The sequence below is a fragment of the Chrysochloris asiatica genome, unplaced genomic scaffold, assembly GCF_000296735.1.
Source record: "Chrysochloris asiatica unplaced genomic scaffold, ChrAsi1.0 scaffold00346, whole genome shotgun sequence".
NCBI lineage: Eukaryota > Metazoa > Chordata > Mammalia > Afrosoricida > Chrysochloridae > Chrysochloris > Chrysochloris asiatica.
The window spans coordinates 450,733-469,678 of NW_006408864.1; the positions used below are offsets into that span (position 1 = coordinate 450,733).

Consider the following 18,946-nt stretch of genomic DNA (forward strand, 5'->3'; position numbering starts at 1 on the left):
ACAGGGTTGCTATGGGTCGGAACCGACTCAACAGCACTTAACAAGAAGAAGCAAAAAAACAAAATTTATCACAAAAGGGTAGAGCGGGGAGAGCAGTGTGGAGGTGGACCAGCAGCCTCTCAGCATAGGAGCCGGCTTCCAACTGATTAGCTTTGGATCCTGGTTCATGCAAGTTGTGCCCCCTCCCAGAATACCTGGTTCCTAAGGAGCTCTGGTAGCGTAGTGGTTACGAATCGGGCTGCGAACCTTAAGGTCAGCTGTTCGAAACTACCAGCCGCTCCGCGGGAGAAAGATGAGGCTTTCTACTCCCGTAAAGATTTACACCCTCGGAAACCCTGTACAGGGTCGCTATGGGTCGGAACCGACTCGATGGCACTTAACAACAACAAGGAGATTGTGAGAGTTCAGTGAAGTTAACACAGTGCATGGGGAAGATGTCTCCTATGTAGTAGTTGCTCTAGAAATATTTTGTCTGACAACCCCACAGGATTTTCAATGGTTGATTTTTCAGTAGATCACCAGCCTTTCCAAGGTACCTCTGGGTGGACTTAACCACCAATGTTTTGGTAACTAACTGAGTGAAGGATCATTTGCATCACTCAGGGATTGACAAGAAATGTTAACTATGATTTATTTAATCCAAACAAGTGGACAGGAACCCTCGCTTATGTGTATAAATACTTTTAGGCTCAATTCACCTCTACAAGATGTCCATATTTATGATTTCTGATTAGGAAACTGAGGCCCATTGTGAGTCCACCAGTCTGCACAGAGCCAGGTGCATATGGTGCCTCGTCCTGTGCATGGCTGCCCCCTTGAGGCGATGACGCTGCACTGCAGGGGCTTAAAAAAAATTTTTTTTTTTAAGTCGCTTCTTTTTCTCTTTGTTCTCTTCCTATAAGACTCAGCTGCCTAACCTCGAGGTTGGAGGGAGAGATTTGGAGAACTGGAAAGTGGTTGGAGGCGGAGCCAGAAAATGACATCCGTTCTGTTGTGGAGCAAGAGCCCTGGGAATCTGGGGTTGCTAAGGAGTGATGCTGGGCTGGAAGCCCAGTCCAGAGGAGGCAGACCAGGCAGGGTCCCTCCAAGACTGCGCAGAGAATAAGGTTCTCTGGGGTCGTCTTTAGCTTGCCTTCATGTTGCTGGCTTTCATTTCCGCCCCAAGTCCCACCCACTGGTCTTTGTCTTTAAAGAGATTTGTTAAGTGCCCTGGAGTTGATTCAGACTCATGTTGTTGTTATATGCTGTGGAGTCGGTTCCGACTCATAGTGGCCCTGTACAGGGTTTCCGAGGCTGTAAATCTTTACTGGAACAGAAAGCCTCAATCTTTGTCCTGCAGAACAGCTGATAGTTTCGAAATGCTGACCTTGCAGTTCGCAGCCCGATTCGTAACCACTACGCTGCCAGAGCTCCTTATTCAGACTCATAGTGGTCCTATATAGGATTTCCAAAGAGCAACTGGTGGGTTTGAACCGCGGACCTTGAGGTCGAGTGCTTATCCTACAGCGCCACACTAGGACTAGACCAGCGCAATCCCACCACCACCTCCACTGCACGTCCCTGGCCTCAGATGCTCACCTACTGCTGGGGTGGGACGGGCTTCAGGTCACCTGTTGTACAGCCTGGATGAACCTGCTCTAGTCCTACCTTCGCTGTTGTTCCCACCACTCCCTGGTCCCTCCCTGAGTCTATGCTGGCCGGCCTCGGGGTATCAGATCCTTGTGGACGTCCATCCCTCTGCTTACACCTGTTTCTCTCTGTCTCCCCTGTCTTCTGTTTGCCTCTTTGATTTTGCTGCTGTTCCCAGGCTTCTGGGCGCGTTCTTGGGGTGTAATCAGAGGCAGAGATCTGTGTCCAACCCCAACCTGTCCTGAGCCCCAGTCCCATAAATACAGTTGCATCCACTGGCCAGAGAGAGTGGTGTGGCCATTCCCCCATCTTGCCTTTCCCTGGGAAGCCTCCCACCCAGGTCCAAGCCTAGGCCCCCCTTCTTATCCCCACTACACACACCATCTCTATTTGTGCACTGACAACTGAGGCCTACTCACAGGCCTAGTCCCAATATAAGGGGATATTAGACTCACACCACACCTATCTGGGCCTGCTCTGGGCCTGGCCCTGAGTCACCCTCAGCCTCCTAAGAGTAGGGGGAAGCGGGTGGTCCTAAAATGCAAAATCTGTTCTTTTAACTCTCCTATCATACCTACAAACCCAACCCCATCCTCCCTCGGAGCCCACGCACCCCATGCCCCTGGCCTTGGCACCATATTCCAACTACATGCACCCATAATGACTTGGCTAAGTCCAGTAATCGGTGTCAGAACTGGAAGGGGTTTATCAACACATCTGCTGGATAGCAGGCAGCTGACCGATTTCTCAAGCAGCGGTAGGGAGCAGTGAGGCTTGGAGATATGTATGTAGAGACCACAGGGCTTGCCTAAAGGGATTCTATTGCTTGGCTTCCTGTGCCCCCCTCAGATTTCCTTCTGTGGGCAGCCATCAGCCCCCTTCTTGGGGACTCTGACTCTTCCATCTGAGAGTCTCCGCCTTTTGCTTTCCAGCAGCCCAGGCCCTTGCCACTGCCTGAACAGGTTCTTCCTAGACTAATGGAAGACTGACTGTCTTAGTGGGCACCCAGTCCACTGTCCAATTTCAAGACGGAGGAAAAGAATTAGATGAGAGGGGAAAGAAAATTGGCTGGAGAAATGAACAAGAGGGTTGCTTAAAAAAGGGTGTGTGTGTGTGTGTGTGTGTGTGTGATAGGGACTGGGGAAGGAGGGAGAAAAAAGCCAGGAACTGACAGAATGTTTATGAAAACGAAACTTCACCCACCAGACTCTCACCAAGTGTCTGCTGTATGTACACAGGACACATGGGGTGGGGCAGGGATGCTGGGACAAGAATCTGGCCCAGGAAGCTGACAGTCAGCTGGGAGAGAAGACATCATGGTGCGTGCCAGAACAGAGGCAGGGATGACCACGGTGACCATGTCTGACTTGTGAGAGCCAAGGAGCTCCTAGAGGAAGGGTCAGAAAACTGCTGGGAGAATGGAGAGGTCCAATAGCCCTGTGTAATTGAACAGATGACATTCAAGTGCACAGAGAAAATGGGATTTAAAAAAAATATTTTTTCATAAAATGATAGTGTCTTCCTCACAAGTCCTTGCCCACTGGGTGATGCTTGGAGGTGGGAGAAGGGAAAGGAGGACAAAAAAGATTCAACTAATTTCAGTTTTGAAGCCTGCATGGTCCATACTATGAGTAGCCACTATAGGTTTAACTCTTTAGGATCACTGCTCTGGTTTCTTGTTTTTCCAAATTCCTCCTCATCAGCCCGGTTGGCTGTAAGATGGTTGGAAGCTCACATGACTCTGTGGCTTTACAAGGGTACATGGTGGGCCCAGGCCTTGCTGGCACTTGCTGGGTCTGGGCTCCAGGCTTCCCTGGCACCAGCCTCACTCCCTCCTGCACCCCAGCCCCTCTCTGCTGCTTCCCCCAGGCTCCCTGTCAGCCCTGCTGGTGCTGACTAGGCGCCTCCTGCCTGGTAACTCCACTGTCTGCAGGACAGGGTTGTCTCCTGGGCACCCAGCCCGGGGGTGTCCCAGTGTGACCATGTCTCTCCTTTCTCACTGCCTTCCTCTCCCAATCTTTCAGAGAAAGTGATTTACCTTTAGTTTCCGCTTCCCACCTTCCCAGGACTTTGCTGTGTAAACATCTTTATCTAGCCCAGCAGCCCTAGCCCTTAATATGGTAAATGAATGCTGAAGAAATTCAGTGATGGGTCAGTGGTAGAACTGTTGCCCCCAGACAAGAAACCTGGGTCTGATTTCTGGCCAGTGGACCCCGTGCACAGCCCCCACCCTCTGTCTGGGGGGACTTGCCGGTTGCTGTGATGCTGAACAGGTTTCAACGGAGCTGCCAGACCTGAGGATCCAGGAAGAAAGGTCTGGTGAGCTACTTCTGAGAATCAGCCAACGAAAACTGTATGGATCACAATGATCCAATCCACAGGTATACTCAGCACACGCCTGGGGATGGCACGGAACCGGGCAACATTTCCTTCCCTTGTGTGTGAGTCAAGGTCAACAGGACTAACAACACAATTGTAAATACTCGTACCTTACAGTCTTGATAACTGCTGAGTCCAGGTGTGGCACTGTAGGATAAGCACTGGACTGCAAAGTAGATTTAAACTGCAAGGTTGGCAGTTCAAACCCACCAGCCGCTTCTCAGAAACCCTGTACAGGGAAGCTGTGAGTCAGAACTAATTTGACAGCATTTAAATAACCACAGCCTTACAGCCTTGATAACGGTAGCTTTTTAGTTTCAAAACTGGGACTTGTGAAGCTTTCAACTTTTTGGTACTCTTTTTCCAAGATTGCTGTATCCATGTAAATTTTAAGATTTGTTTGTCCATTTCTGTAAAAAAAAGGCAGCTATATATTTGATCTTGATCCATCTGTAGATCAGTGTGGGGAGCACTACCTTCTTAACAATAATCAGTCTTCTAATCCATGAGCATGGAATGTCTATTTTTAGGTTTTAAATTTCATTCTTTTATATCTGAGCATGTTATTGTATTGAATGCTATTGTAAATGAAATTATTTCTTAGTTTCATCTTCAATTTGCTCATTGCTTCTGATATAAATATGACTTTTGTATATTGATCCTACATCTGCAACCTTGTTGAACTCATTTATTAGTTCTAATAGTTCTGTGTATGTATTCTTTGTTAAATACTATGGAGACGATTCTGACTCATAGCGACCCTGCGTAGGGTTTCCGAGGCTGCGCATCTTTACAGGAGCAGAAGGCCTCATCTTTCTCCTGCGGAGCAGCTGGTAGTTTCAAACTGCCGACCTTGAGGTTAACAGCCTGATTCGTAACCACTATGCTACCAGAGCTCCTTGTATATTCTTTAGGGCTTTCTATATATATAAAGAAGGAGCTTTGGTAGTGTAGTGCTTACGAATCAGGCTGCAAACTACAAGGTCAGCAGTTCGAAACTACCAGCTGTTCTGCAGGAGAAAGATGAGGCTTTCTGCTCCTGTAAAGATTTACAGCCTCGGAAACCCTGTGCAGGGTCGCTATGAATCAGAACTGACTCCACGGCACACAACATAAGGTAGCATCATATGTAAATAGACATCGTTTGACTTACTCCTTTTCAATCTGGATTCCTTTTATTTTTCTTGCCTAATTGCTCTGGCTGGAATCCAGTACAATGTTGAATACAAATGGTCAGCCTTGTCTGGTTTTTAGGAAGAAAGCTTTGTCTTGTATGTTAAGTATGATGTTATTCATGGGTTTTTCATATATGCCTTTTATCATGGTAAAGTTATCTTCTGTTCCTAGTTTATTGAGTGTTTTTTCTTTTTTGTTTTGTTTGGACGACGTGGGTGGGGAGAGTGGTGGTTTTGTTTTGATCATAAGAGGAAGTTGAATTTTCTCCAATGTGTTTTCTGCATAGATTGTGATGATCATTTTTGCTTTTATTCTATTAATATGTATTATTATATTATTGGATTTCATATGATGAAGTAGCCTTACATTCCAAGAGTACAAATCCCACCTCGTCGTGGTAAACCGAAAACCAAACCCCTCAACTCCTAGCAACCCCATATAGGGTTTGGGAGATTGTAAATCTTGATGGAAAGTCTCATCTCTCTCCTGATGGGCTTGAGCACCAGACCTGTAGTTTAGCAGTCCGGTGCTTATTCTACAGAACCACCAGGGCTCCTTTTTAGTCATGGTATATAATCCTTTATATATATATCATACATCACACTAGTGCCCACCCACCCACTTCACACCCACACAAAGACACCTTGGAATAGTGGCCGAGGGGTCTTCTTCTGAAAGATCACAACCTTGAAAACGCTATGAAGCTCTACTCCGCTCCCCTGGGGTCGCTGTGAGTCAATACAGACTCAGCAGCAACTGGCTTAGCTTTCTGTATGTTTGTACTCATTCGATGGTATTTTGTTGGGAATTTTTGTGTCTCTATTCATAAGTAATACTTGTCTGTAGTTGTGTTTTCTCGTGATGCCTTTGGTTTGGGTATCAAGATAATATTGGCCTCATTGAATGAATTAGGATGTGGTCCCTCCTCTTCTATTTTTGGAAGAATTTGTGAAGGATTGGTGTTAATTATTCTTTAAACATTTGGTAGAATTCACCAGCAAAGCCATCTGGTCCTAGGTTTTTCTTTGTGGGAAGTTATTTGCTTATGACCCATTCCAATTTTCTGTTTCTTGTTGAGTCTGTTTTGGTAGTTTCTGTGTTTCTAGGAAGTTGTCCATTTCGTTTAAGTAATTTAATTTGTGGCCATTAGTGTGACGCTATAGGATAAGCACTGGACTGCTACCCAAAAAGTTGGCGGTTCAAATCCACCAGCCACTCCCCTGAAGCCCTATGTGTCACAACCCACTAGACAACACTTCTTGTTTTAAGTTTTTATTGTGGATTGAGTGAGAGATTACAGGGCAGATCATCAGTTTTATATTCAGCAAATCATGCACCATGTTTCATTACAATGATTACAATCCCTTCCATGTACCATCAGTTAACAGTATTTCTCTCTATTCACTTTAGCTCTTTTTTTTTTTTTTCCTAAAAACTCAGACATATATAATAATTTACACCACCAAAGGGCACATTCTGCAAGGCTGTCTCCAGGCTGCCATCTCTTAGTCCCTCTCTTCCCATGAATCTAGAGTCCTCAGCTGCTCCGTCTCTCCATGTCCCCATCTCTGCCTCCATCTCTGGTGTAGCTTCTTCCCTGGATAGGGTCCCTCACTCTGCTTGTGTGCTTCTCCCTTGATGGTCCTAGGGTCCTCAGTTTCTGGACTGTAAGATTAACTACTCCCCCATTTTTGTTACAAAACTTCTTCTGCCTTTACAGTTGTGACAGTCACAGTTAGTCATGATAATGATTACTCACTATTGAATCATAAGAATCTTAACCCCATCTCCTTTCACCAGACTCATCTAGACAAGATATTCAGTGGGGACTCCTCCCCCACACACTCTTAAACTAAACTCCCTCTTGAAACCTTGTAAGCCAGTCAGTTTGTGCCTTTATCACACCCTCATTTTAGGTAGCCAATGTCTAAGTTGCCCGTCCCTAGCATTGATACTTGATGTGAAGACTCCTTCCCTCTCTGTTGGTATTTAGAGTTACTACCTCCATAAGTTAGGTCAGGTTCATCAGATTTAGCAATTAACCCTCGTTTCCTTGATGAAAATTTGTTTTTGTTTTTTTTAATCTTCCTCTAGAAAGTTCTGATTCTCAAGCCATCGAGGCTAGGTCAAATGGGTACTGTCTGCAACTTTGGGTGTTCTTGTGCGTCTCCTCTTGTTTCGTGTCAGCTGGATGCTTCACTCTCAGCTCTAGCCCTCCGTGGCTATGTCCTTGTTCATAGGCTTAGGTGTCCCCAGGTCTCACCACACTTTGAATCAGCCAGCACTGTCTCTCTTTTCCAGGTCAGCAGGAGTCTGTGAACGTGGTTGAACTCAGCCCATTTCTTCATTGCTGCCTTTCCCCCTCTTCCACTCACCAGTAGCCCAACATGGTCATGGTCGTCAGCAAGTTTACAAGCCTGCTCATGTGTTCCCTTTGAGTTTCAGTCCTAGAGGGGGGAGTTCCGTATAATTCTTATTTCTATTAGATCACTAGTAATGTCCCATCTTTCATCCTGATCTTACTAATTCTGATCTTCGTTGTTGCTTAGGCTAGCTGAGGGTTTGTCCATTGTTTTTGACAAAGAGCTTATTTTTGCATTTGTTAAATTTTTTTTCTAGTGTTTTTCTATTCTGTATTAATTTTTGTCACTCCAGTATTTATGAATTCTTTCCATCTCCTTGCTCTGGGTTTAGTTTGCTTTTCTTTTTTTAGTTTGTTAAGGTGGAAGGCCAGGTCATTTATTTGAGCTCTTTCTGCTTTTTGAATAATGGAGCCATTCAGGGCTATAAATTACCCTTCAAGTACTGCCTTCCTTACAGCTGTCAGTTTGGGGATGTTGTGTTTCTGTTTTCATTCATCACAAAGTAGTTTCTAATTTCCCTTGTGATTTCTTTTTTGATCCATTGTTTACTTAGGAGTGTATTATTGAACTTCTCAAATTTCTTTCTGTTGTTTATAATTAATTGCGTTTCTTTGTGGTCAGAACACATGCTTTGTAATATTTTATTTCAGTCCCTTAAAATTCACTGTGACTTGTTTTATGGTCTTGCGTATGGTCTATCCTGGAGAATATTCCATGTGCACTTGAGAAGTGTATTCTGCTTTTGTTGGGTAGAGTGCTGGTGTAGTTGGTTTATAGTGTTATTCATGTCTTCAGTTTCTTGTTTGATCTTCTAATTGTACTGTTTTTGAAATTATGGGATTGAAGTCTATAGTTATTATTGTTGAATTGTCTATTATTTCCTTTCATTTGTATTTTCAGTGTTTATTTCATATATTTTAATTTATAAATTTCTTCTTGATTGACAATCTTTTTATTTCAAGAGCAGATTTATTTATCAGTTTGTTTTTTTTATTTTTTTTAATGTTTCATTGTGAATTATGTAATAGTTTACATGGGAGAGCATTAGTTTTACATTCATCCTATTGTATATTGTTTCATTGCCATGGTTACAATCCCCTCTATGCATCATCAACCAACCAAAGGGTATATCCTACAAGCCTGAGCCCCTCACCTCCCTCGGTCATCAGCACACAGCCCCTCTCCCTCTCTGGGTCTAAAGTCCCCAGCTGCTTCATCTCTCCACGTCATCATCTCTGCCTCCATCTCTGGTGTCACTACTTCTCTGGGTAGGGTCCCACTCTCCGCTCTTCTCCCATGATGGTCCCAAAGACCTCCGCTCCTAGACTGCAAAGTTAATCATTCCCCTCCTTGCTACAAAACATCTACCTTTACATTTCCAACCCTCACAGCTCTAGCCAGATTTAATAAAGCTGCAATCCCAACTGAATCTCATTTCTTTCAACTGCTATTAAGTGCCTTCAAATCAGTTCTGATTCATAGGGACCCTGTACCTGTATAGAGTTTCCGAGGACTGGCTGGTGAGTTTGAACCACCGACTTTGTGGTCCAGTGCTTATCTTACAGCGCCACACCCGGACTCGCCATTAATTCACAAAAACTATAAACACTGCAGGTCCCTGTGCAACCGCAGTTCTCTGCTATGGGCGTCCACCTTCGGCCAGTGAAGCAGGCCCCCAGCATAATTGCAGGCTCCTTCGCGGAGACAGGGAGGCTGCTGGCAGGCAGGCAGCTCTGCTTTGCACTCAGGACCTGCACCTGTGGTTGCTTCTGCAGGAAGGCGACGCGCTGGGAGCCATGGAGAAGCTATGCCGGCAGCTGACCTACCATCTCAGCCCGCACTCCCAGTGGAGGCGGCACCGAGGGCTGGGCAAGAGGAAGCCGCAGGCCTGGTGAGTGTGCCTACCAGTCTCTCTCAGGACAGCCAAGCTGTTCCACGTTGCGGGGGGGTGGGGTGTGTGTGTGTGTGTGCAGCCCAAGTGCATCTGAAACAGGCTGGTAGTGTACAGCTCCACCCAGGGACTAGAACCGAGGGATTAACCTGGGAGACTGCCGGGAGGAGGGACGAATTGGGGGCGGGCATTCCAGTGGCCTTGACCCCTGATTGGAGCTGATGGGCGGAAGGATGGGATCAGGAGTTTATAGCCCGCCCCCCACCCCCCGTGCTAAACAGGGCAGTGCCAAAACCTCCCAGTGCCCCAGGGTACCCGGTTGTTGTTGTTAAGTGCCCGTTGAGTCCATTCCGACCCATAGCGACTCTGTATAGAGTTTTCAAGGAGCAGCAGGTGAGCTTGAACCACCAACCTTGCAGTTCAAACGACTTTGCAGTCTGGTGCCATTAACCCACAGCAGGGTACCCCCGTAGAGGAACCCTATCACTAGCTATGTGTCTGGCACAGTAGCGGTGAGGAACTTCAGTGGCTCCCAAAGGAGATGGTGGCACATGTAACACAGAACCCTGTGGACCAGGACAGAGCACTAGAGGAAGGCAGCGAGAGGAGTCTGAAAGGTGGGCTTCTCCGAGAAGGGCCACTACCTTTCTTGCAGCGTGGCTGCTATCTGAAGGGCTCAGATGGCCACAGGCTGTTATTTCCAGGCTCTGGCAGACCAGGAGGAGACTGGTCCCACCTACAGAGAAAAGAGTACTGGCTCCTCTCTCCCTTCTGGACGCACATGGTTCCGACTGGTTAGAGATGGATCCCTTGTTGAACAAAGTGGAAGGCTCTCCCTGAGTTAGCCATGGGAAGGGTACTGGTTGGACTGGGGCAGTGTGGTATGAAGAGTTAAAGCAGGACAGGAAGGTATAGGAATCCTAAAACCAGTCACATTGAGACTTGGTGAGCTAGTGTTCTAGGACTGAGAAGCTAGAACTTTGAGCTGCATTGGACTCTGGGTTCTTCCTCTGTCCCCTACACACATTCACCCCATTCTCCATTGGAGTGTATGAGAAGCTGTGTATGAGGTCTCCTCACTCCCCTCAGATCACACTGAATAACACCCAGACAAGACCTTACACCCAGCCACACTGGCTTTCCCACTGCTTCACAGACACCTCAAGCTTGTTCAGGCCTCCAGGTCTGGTGTACCTGTATTCCCCGCTGATGAGCCACACTTTGTCTTTACATGTCAGCTCAAATGTCACCTCCTAAAAGAAGCCAGCCCTGGCCAATCTCATCTCAAGTAGGTCCACCCCTTCCACCATCCCAAGCCACTCTAATTTCACTCTTACTGTCTTGTGTCGCCACCCCCACTGGAAACAAAGGCTGAGCCTCATGTGACCCCCTGGTCCTCAGAGCCTAGAACAGTGCTTGGCACATAGCAGCAACTAGCTTAGTAAATACTCAAAGGAGTGAATGAGGTAAGGATACTACAGTTGACTGATCAAGTCACTTAACTGGTGTTGGATTCAAACACCAGATTGATCTGATCTGAGGCCCAAGCTACTACCATGCTACATCATTTCCTGGTGGTGTTAAGTGTCGTCGAGTTAATTCTGACCCATAGTGACCCTGTATAGGGTTTCTGAGGAGCAGCTGGTGAGCTTGAACCGCCAACCTTGCAGTTCAAATGGCTTTGCAGTCTGGCGCATTAACCCACAGCGCCACACCAGGACTCCTGGTGGTGTAGAGCTGCTTTATTAATAGCATGGACAATAACTGCAACCAGCTATACTGACCAAATGCCAGGCAGTGGGCCAAGACTTAAATGTCATGCCTTGAGTTTTATATTCCTAAAGCTGGATCTCAATCAGGCAAGAGAAAATTTGGGGGCAGCCTCCTAGCTTCAGGAAATCCAAAGAATAGAAACTTAGCTACTTTTGCAGACAGGAAATCTAAGCTCTGCGTCTTGTGCTATTAACATGGGAAAGAGGGCATGGCACCTAGAGGTGGGGAAGGTTGGCATTTGGCCTTAGACCCAGCAGAGAGGGTGAGGGAAGGGCTATTCACCTCAGCTTAGGCAGCCAGGGCTCTGGCCTGAGTAAGGAACAAGGAGAGCTAAGTGGAAAGGAGTGGGGAACACCAAGCCATCCCATACTTGTTAGGCAGGGCTGCCCCAAAGGTTCTCAGTCTGATGGGGAAGGTAGCCTTGCAAAGGTCCTTCTTAACACTCTTGGGAAGATCTCAGCTGGTTCCCAGTGGTGGTAGAAGCAGAAAGCTCAGACCACGTGATCATTAATGACAGCAACAAATATTAATCATTTAATATATACCGTACACTGTTGCAGTTTCATATTTCAGGCAGGTTAAGTAACTAAAGGTTACACAGCTAGGAAGGGGTTAAAGTGCAAGTGCAGGCCTGCAGAAACACCTGGGTCTCTCTCATACCTGTGACCCCACAGGACAGCTGCAGACCTCATGTTTTGATCAGCCAGGGAAGTGCCAACAGGTGGAATGGGGGAAGGTCCCTGGTTTCTCCCTATAGTGTACTTGTAGAATTTGATGGTTTTAAACATACCTCGGAATCCCAGGGCTTAGTCACAATTGTCTGAGGAACATACTTGGTTGACCCTTACTTGTTCCTTCTCTTCAGCCTCAAGGCTGTCCTGGCTGGGAGCCCTCTGGACAATACAGTGGACCTGTCAGGCATTCCCCTGACCTCCCGTGACCTGGAGCGAGTGACCAGCTACCTGCAGCGCTGTGGGGAGCAGGTGGACAGCGTGGAGCTGGGCTTCACCGGCCTCACAGACGATATGGTTCTACAGCTGCTGCCTGCGCTCAGCACACTACCCCGCCTCACCACACTGGCACTCAATGGCAACCGGCTGACCAGGGCTCTACTGCGTGACCTCACTGATGCTCTGAAGGACCCTAGCAAGTTCCCCAATGTCACATGGATAGACCTGGGCAACAACGTGGATATCTTCTCACTGCCTCAGCCCTTCCTGCTCAGCCTGCGCAAGCGCTCCCCCAAACAAGGCCACCTACCCACCATCCTGGAACTGGGTGAAGGGCCAGGCAGTGGGGAGGATTCCCGGGATGGGACCCAGGAAGACCCTGGAGGGGGGCCATTGGCCCCTGCCAAAGATTACAGCAATAGGGACCTTGTAGAGCCTGTAACTGTAGCCCTGACGTGAAGTGTGTATATAGTAGGAGAGCAGTGGGAAGGAAGTAGGGGGTTCCCAAGTGCACAACTCAGAACTGACCTGGGCAGCCCCACCTACCAAGAACCAAATCCCAACATCTGGGAAAGCTGGTGTGCTATCATCTTGTTCCTTTCACCCTCCCCCTTTGTAAGGCTCCACTGGCTCAGGGGTATAAGGTTTGGAAGCAGTGTGAACACTGAGCTTTCTCCTAGGTATATTGTTAGGTGCAGGGTTTCCAAATCTGCATTAAATTTGCTCTCTTCTCAGAGCAATTCCAGCCAAGTTGGAATCGTAACCCCAACCTAAACTGGAGTTAGGAATAAGGAGCTAGATGCCAGACACCCCAGTCTAAGGTGGCCTAGGTCTATTTTTAAAGTAGCCACATTTTTGGCATCACTCAGCCTGTTAAGTTACCAGAAATCTGAACTGCCAGACCTCAAGTGTATATTGCACTTAGCAAGCCTCCAAGATAGTTGGGACAGGTCCCAAGCATTTTTATCCTTTCCTTTTGACCAAATTGTCTTTCAAGTTCTCAGAAATACTGGCCCTTTAAGTACAGACTGAAAAACACACTGCCATCCAGCTGATTCCCATTCTGTAGCACAAAATCTTAAGGGAACAGACAGCTGGTGAGTTTGCCTGATGTTTAACCCAGGGCTCTGCAAAACAATGAAGGACCTTGCTTAAACTTGCTCAAGAGGCAGACAACTTGACAGCTATGCAAGACTGGCCAGAAGGTTTATGGGTCTGAATCAACTGTGTAGATATGCCTTAAACACTCAAATTCTTTGCTCTCAAAAACCAAAATCACTAAGGGGAAAACCTGGCAGCAACGAAATTTAACATTTTATTCACAAATACACATTTATAAGAAACAACACCATTGACACTCCTTTATTATACTATTTAACTGCATGGGATCATTTACAACAAATTGGGACTTCCCACTTCTTTTGGCAAGGGGCAATACTATAAAGTTCATAAAATTTAACTCCAAAGATGTCTGTCTTAGATAAACGTTGCCGAATCCAATCCTTGGCTAGCAACTTGAGCATGTTTCCAACAAATTGTTAGACCAAATGCTGAGGTTTTCTGAGTCCAAGCTCATGGTGGGCTCCAGAGGCTGTTCCAGAGCTTCAATTTCCACAGTTGATCATCTCCCAGGAACTAACCTGCAAAGAAGCTTGATTACCATCTCACTTTCCACCTCCATCAGTAACAGTCAACCAACCACAGCATAAGGTTATCTTCAGAAAACCAGAGGCTCACCACTGGACCATCTGCCGGTAATTCCAGCTATTTTGGGTGATTTCATCACATGATATCCTTTTCTACACATCAAGTTTTAACGTGTTTTGTGTTAATTCCATGATGGTGGTTACCATAGACTCACCTCTCAGGTTGAGCTGCTCTGGTTGCCAGTTAATACTACACTGCAGATCCCATTCTCTAGCAGTCAGTTGTCAACCTAGGAAGTGGACAGACACCTAAATCAGCAAGCTCACCAAGTGTGTGTGTGTGTGTGTGGGGGGGGAGACATTTCTAATAGCCTCAGCTACCAGCCATGCTAAAAAGCATCCTCAAAAGCACTTAGACCTAGCTGTATTGCATTTCTTTAGTCAACAAATACTAATTAACTTTGACTGTATGACTTCCATGTAACTACCTCACTTTCAATTTTAGAACCTCAATGTTATCTACCATGAGGGAAACTACACCTAGGAATACAAATAGTCAAAATTAAACAGATGAAGAGGAAACCCCCTTCTTCCCAAATTCACTTTCCATTGCTTGACTGCCCACCCTCAGTGATACAAGGATGGGTTTTAAATATCCTACCTCTTGGAGAAACACTTCATGGCAGTCCGGCGCTCCCAAATTCCAACACTGCCTCTTGTGGCAACTTCAAAATTTTAACCTGAGTTAAAAAGACGAAAGTTCAGATCAACTCACTCCTGGGCACTAGTAGGAACTCGTGAGTGTTCCTAGGCAGGAAGCTACCTGTTTCCCATTAATTTCAGCAGTCAAGCTCCTCTATAGTTCAAGCTCACTACCGGAAACGTGTAACACACTTCTACAAAGATCTCCACTATGTATTAGTTTGGTAACTATTTGGGTTAAATATGGTAAAAATCCACAACTATAATATCGACTTTATTTAAAGCTAACTGAAAACCAAAACACCAGAATGTCGTTATTAAACCACCTAGCGCTTACCTCGTGGTACCGAGGATGCTGCTCCTCCCTGTCGCCTGCGCTCTAGGTTGGGTCTGTAACCTTAAACATAAAGCAGGACACATGTAAGGCACGGTCCGACTGCTTCGTTCAATTAAACTGGCAAAGGGTTTACGACTGTGTCAGACAGGCATAAACATCGTCAGTTATCGCTTCTGACGGCACTTCCTATTACCAATATCATCAGGACAGTCGCTCGAGGCTTCCCTCACCCACTGTAGGACCCAACAGGGGTCAGAACCCAACTTACCCAACTCCCTAGGGTTTGCGTTCCCATGGTGGCACCAGGGGATGACGTTCCGAACTTCCGGGCAAGACAGGCTGCAGAGACGACTACCTGAAAAGCAAAAACGCAACCTATCAGCTTCGGCTCACGTGGGCCTCCAGCCCCCTAGCGCCACCCGGTGACTCGTACACATGGCGCCAGGGCCCGCATGCAGGATCACGAGTCAGCTAACAGCCGTCCCCGCCTCCCTACCGTAGACAAGAACCCTCCCCTCCCTAAGCTTCCAGAAAACACCAGTACAGAAATCAAAGAACGCTCTTTCTCCTTATTTGCACTTGCCCGAAACTTAGCTCACCTCCATTACCGCAGCGGCACCGCGGAAAGGCCGTTTTCGCCGCGACTCGGGCTCTTAAAGATCAGGAATATTCCACTTCTCACAGAAGGGAGGGTAACATTGGCAAAGACTCACGGGAACTTCCGGCCTTCTTACAGCAACAGCTACACCGCACAGCCCAACGTCTCCCCCTTTCTTTTGAGCTTGTGGTCTTGTCCACAGTTCCGGGAATTCTGGGTCAAGGAGTCCTGGTGTGGTGGTGTAGGATAATGCGCTGAACTGCAAAGTCCTTTGAGCCTGAAGGTCTTTGGTTCAAATCCATTAGCCGCTTCTAGGAAACCGTATACAGGGTCGCCATGAGTCGGAATCGACTCAATAACAATTGCTCGGCTTGGCACTGGGTGCCTGCACACGGTCTCCAACCCGCGGTTTTCTTAGCGCGTGGTATTATCTTGGCTTGGTCCGCGGTTGGGTCGGGTCCGGTCCCTGCTGTTCCGTGGCTGTGTGGTTTTGAGGCTCAGTTTGCTCATCTGGAAAATAAATATTTCAGCACCACAGAAAATTGTTATTGAAGATCACATGAAACTGCAGTGCTTTGCACGCAATCAACATAAACAACTTCCGGCGACCTACTTGCCTAATCAGCGTTTTCAGTCTGCGCTGACCGCATAACTTGCTTCCACATATCCACGAACCTCTCCCACGGTTACGCACTCACAACCTTCATCGCCATTATTCTGAATGAGATGTAAGAACAAAAGGATAGCATGTGGGGGAGCCACTGAGCTCTCCCCTTCCCCTTTCCTGACTCATCAAGGACCACTCCATCCACTTGGAGTTGGAAATTCTCTACTAATGCTTTCCTTTCAACACATGAACGTGCTTTGGTAGTGTAGTGTTTGAGTCGGGCTACTAATCTCAAGACAAGCAGTTCGAAACTACCAGCCGTTCTGCAGGAGAAAAATGAGGCTTTCTGCGACTGTGTGGGTTTACCGCCCCGGAAACCCTGTACAGGGTCACCACCACTTCTAAAATATTAAATTCATGTATTCACATTTTATAGAAATGTTATATCGAGGGAAAGCAACTCGTTGTGACTGGAAAGGCAATGAATTCTGAGCTGCTCTCCTAAATAAATGTACGATTTTAATGTTGGGAAGGGGGGTGTCTTGGTTATCAAGTGACACTATAACAAATATCACAAGAGGTTGGTTTTTAAAACTTTATTTTCTCAGCGTTTAGGAGGCTAGATGTCCGAATTCAGGGTGCCAGCACTAGGAAAAGATTTTCCCTCTGTCGCCTCTGAAGGAAGGTCCTTGTCTCTTGCTGCTGGACAGTCTTGTGATTTGGCATTTCTCTCCCCCCATCCCCATCTCTGCTCTGCTTGGCTGGCTGACTAGCTGTGTGCCTTCAAATAAGTTCCAACTCATAGTGGTTCCAACTCCTATGGAGTCCTGGTGTGGCACTACAGGATAAGCACTGGACCGCTAACCCCAGGGTTGGCAGTTCAAATCCTCCAACCACTCTTCAGAAACCCTAGGTCCTTTTGAGTTGGAACTGTCTAGACAGCACTTAACAGGGAGCAGAAAGCTTCTTTGGAGCACCTGGTGGTCTCAACAGCAGTCCAACACATACTAACCCAAGACACACCCTACATTAATACTGTCTCATTAACATAACAAAGACAACTCATTCCCAGTGGGCTTATAACCACAGATATACAGGTTAGGATTTACAATAACAAACAATTCAATCCATAACAGGGGCTTCTAGTCAGCCCAAGGTCAGGGAGGTCAAACACACACCCATTAACCTAATGAACAATTTGGCAGAAATACTAAGGAGGGCTTGAAGGAGCCAGAGAATAGTGTACAGGTGTCTGAAACTACTACATAAAACAATGAAGGACTGGTCAGGGCACTGAGGAGTCTCTCAGGCCTTGAGAACACAGGGGACACATTTTCTTGTGTCTTTAAAGGGCCCTCGGGCTGCCCTGCAGAGAATGGCATAAAGGGTGGGAACTGAGCAGGCAACCCAGTGGGACTAAAAAGCAGTAATCCAGACCTGAACTTGAACTCGGCAGACAGGCACAAAGGAAATCAGAGGTTTGGGAAGTAGCTTTAAGGGTGCCTAGTAGTAATGGGTTGCTATGCGTCAAAAGTCAGAACCAACTCGATGGCACTTAACAACAACAAACAACAGTGGCAATGGGAGGAGTCCTGGTGTGGCGTTGCTGATGAAGGCACTGGACTGCAAGGTCGGTTTGAACCACAAAGTCAGTGGCTCAAGCTCACTAGCTGCTCTTAGGAAACCCTATACAGGGTCGCTCTGAGTCAGAACCAACTCGCTTGCACTTAACAACAATAACAGTGACAATAGGAAAAGGGATGGGAAATGTCCACTCCCACATGTCTATAAAGGCAGTGGACACAGTACTTGGCCAACTACTTTCACCCATGAAAAGAACAGCTCAGAGCTGGGAGTGGCTCCAGGGGAGTAGCAACCAAGGCCTAGACACAGCCATGCATACACTGAGACACACCAATGGCGTTAGCCAGGGCCCGGGAACTTTGTTCAAACAATATTTCCAGAAGAGTTCGTCGTAAAAAAACATATATTTTCCACCCAAATGGCCTGAGGCCCTAGAAGAGGTCTCTAGGCTCTGTCACGCTGCCTCCTGTTTTCAGCGGGACTCCAGCTGCTGGAGGGGCAGAAGGTCTTCCTCTGAGGCATAGTCCTCCTCAGTTTGGGAGTCCACAGTGGGGTTGTTTGTAGCACCTGTAAAGAAGAAGAGAACGTTGGCCACTGTCCCCAGGAGGCCTGTGCTGGGGGAACAGAAGGGGCCAGAGCCACAAGACTACACCAAACACCTCACAGCCAGTAAGCCTGGAGTTCCCAGCAGTTTTCCTGCCTTCCTCCTTCCACAGCATTTCCTGAACCTCTACCCTATGCCAGGCATCGTGTTGGGCACAGTGATACCAACAGGGCCTTTTCCAGGAGCTGGAAGTTTGAGGATGTGCAGTCCTGTGACCGGCTGTGTGATACCAGATGTGGGCTGAATAGCAGGAAGGAGCTCAGGGAGCGCTCCTAGTGGAGGTGGTCAATGGGAAGGCCATTTCTGACACCGGCAGGAAACAAAGAACAGGCAACACTGTGGACAGGCTGTCAGCTGAGCAGTGGGGCTTGAGACAGGCCAGTAGCCTTGGGCCTGCTTTACCTCCACAAGAAGAACTGAGAGTCAGGCAGAGCAGTGAGAACCAAGATGGGAGGGAAGGGTTAAGGAGGAGGTGACATATGGGAAAGCCTCAAAATCTCCAGCATGGGACTAGGGTGTAGAATGTTTGGGACAAGACCTGCAAATAGGACATTGTTGTTGTTATATGCCATGGAGTCGGTTCCGACTCATAGCGACCCTGTATAGAGTTTCCAAGGCTGTAAATCTTTACAGGAGCAGAAAGCCTCATCTTTCTCCCACGGAACAGCTGGTAGTTTCGAACTGCTGACCTTGTGGTTCGCAGCCCG

At 47.2% G+C, this 18,946-nt stretch overlaps 2 protein-coding genes across 2 annotated transcripts in view; one reads left to right on the plus strand and one right to left on the minus strand.

Annotated features, from left to right (window-relative positions):
* FAM211A (family with sequence similarity 211, member A) overlaps positions 1-12,620 on the plus strand; it is a 68,615-nt gene extending 55,995 nt beyond the window's left edge. The window contains exons 3-4 of the mRNA XM_006875920.1: positions 9,323-9,438; positions 12,077-12,620. Of these exons, the coding sequence (XP_006875982.1) occupies positions 9,323-9,438; positions 12,077-12,620 (660 nt within the window). The remainder of the gene's footprint in view (positions 1-9,322; positions 9,439-12,076) is intronic.
* Positions 12,621-18,107: 5,487 nt separating this feature from the next.
* Positions 18,108-18,946, minus strand: part of TRPV2 (transient receptor potential cation channel, subfamily V, member 2) — a 16,211-nt gene continuing 15,372 nt past the window's right edge. Inside the window, exon 14 of the mRNA XM_006875921.1 lies at positions 18,108-18,202. Coding sequence (XP_006875983.1) covers positions 18,108-18,202 — 95 coding nt within the window. The remainder of the gene's footprint in view (positions 18,203-18,946) is intronic.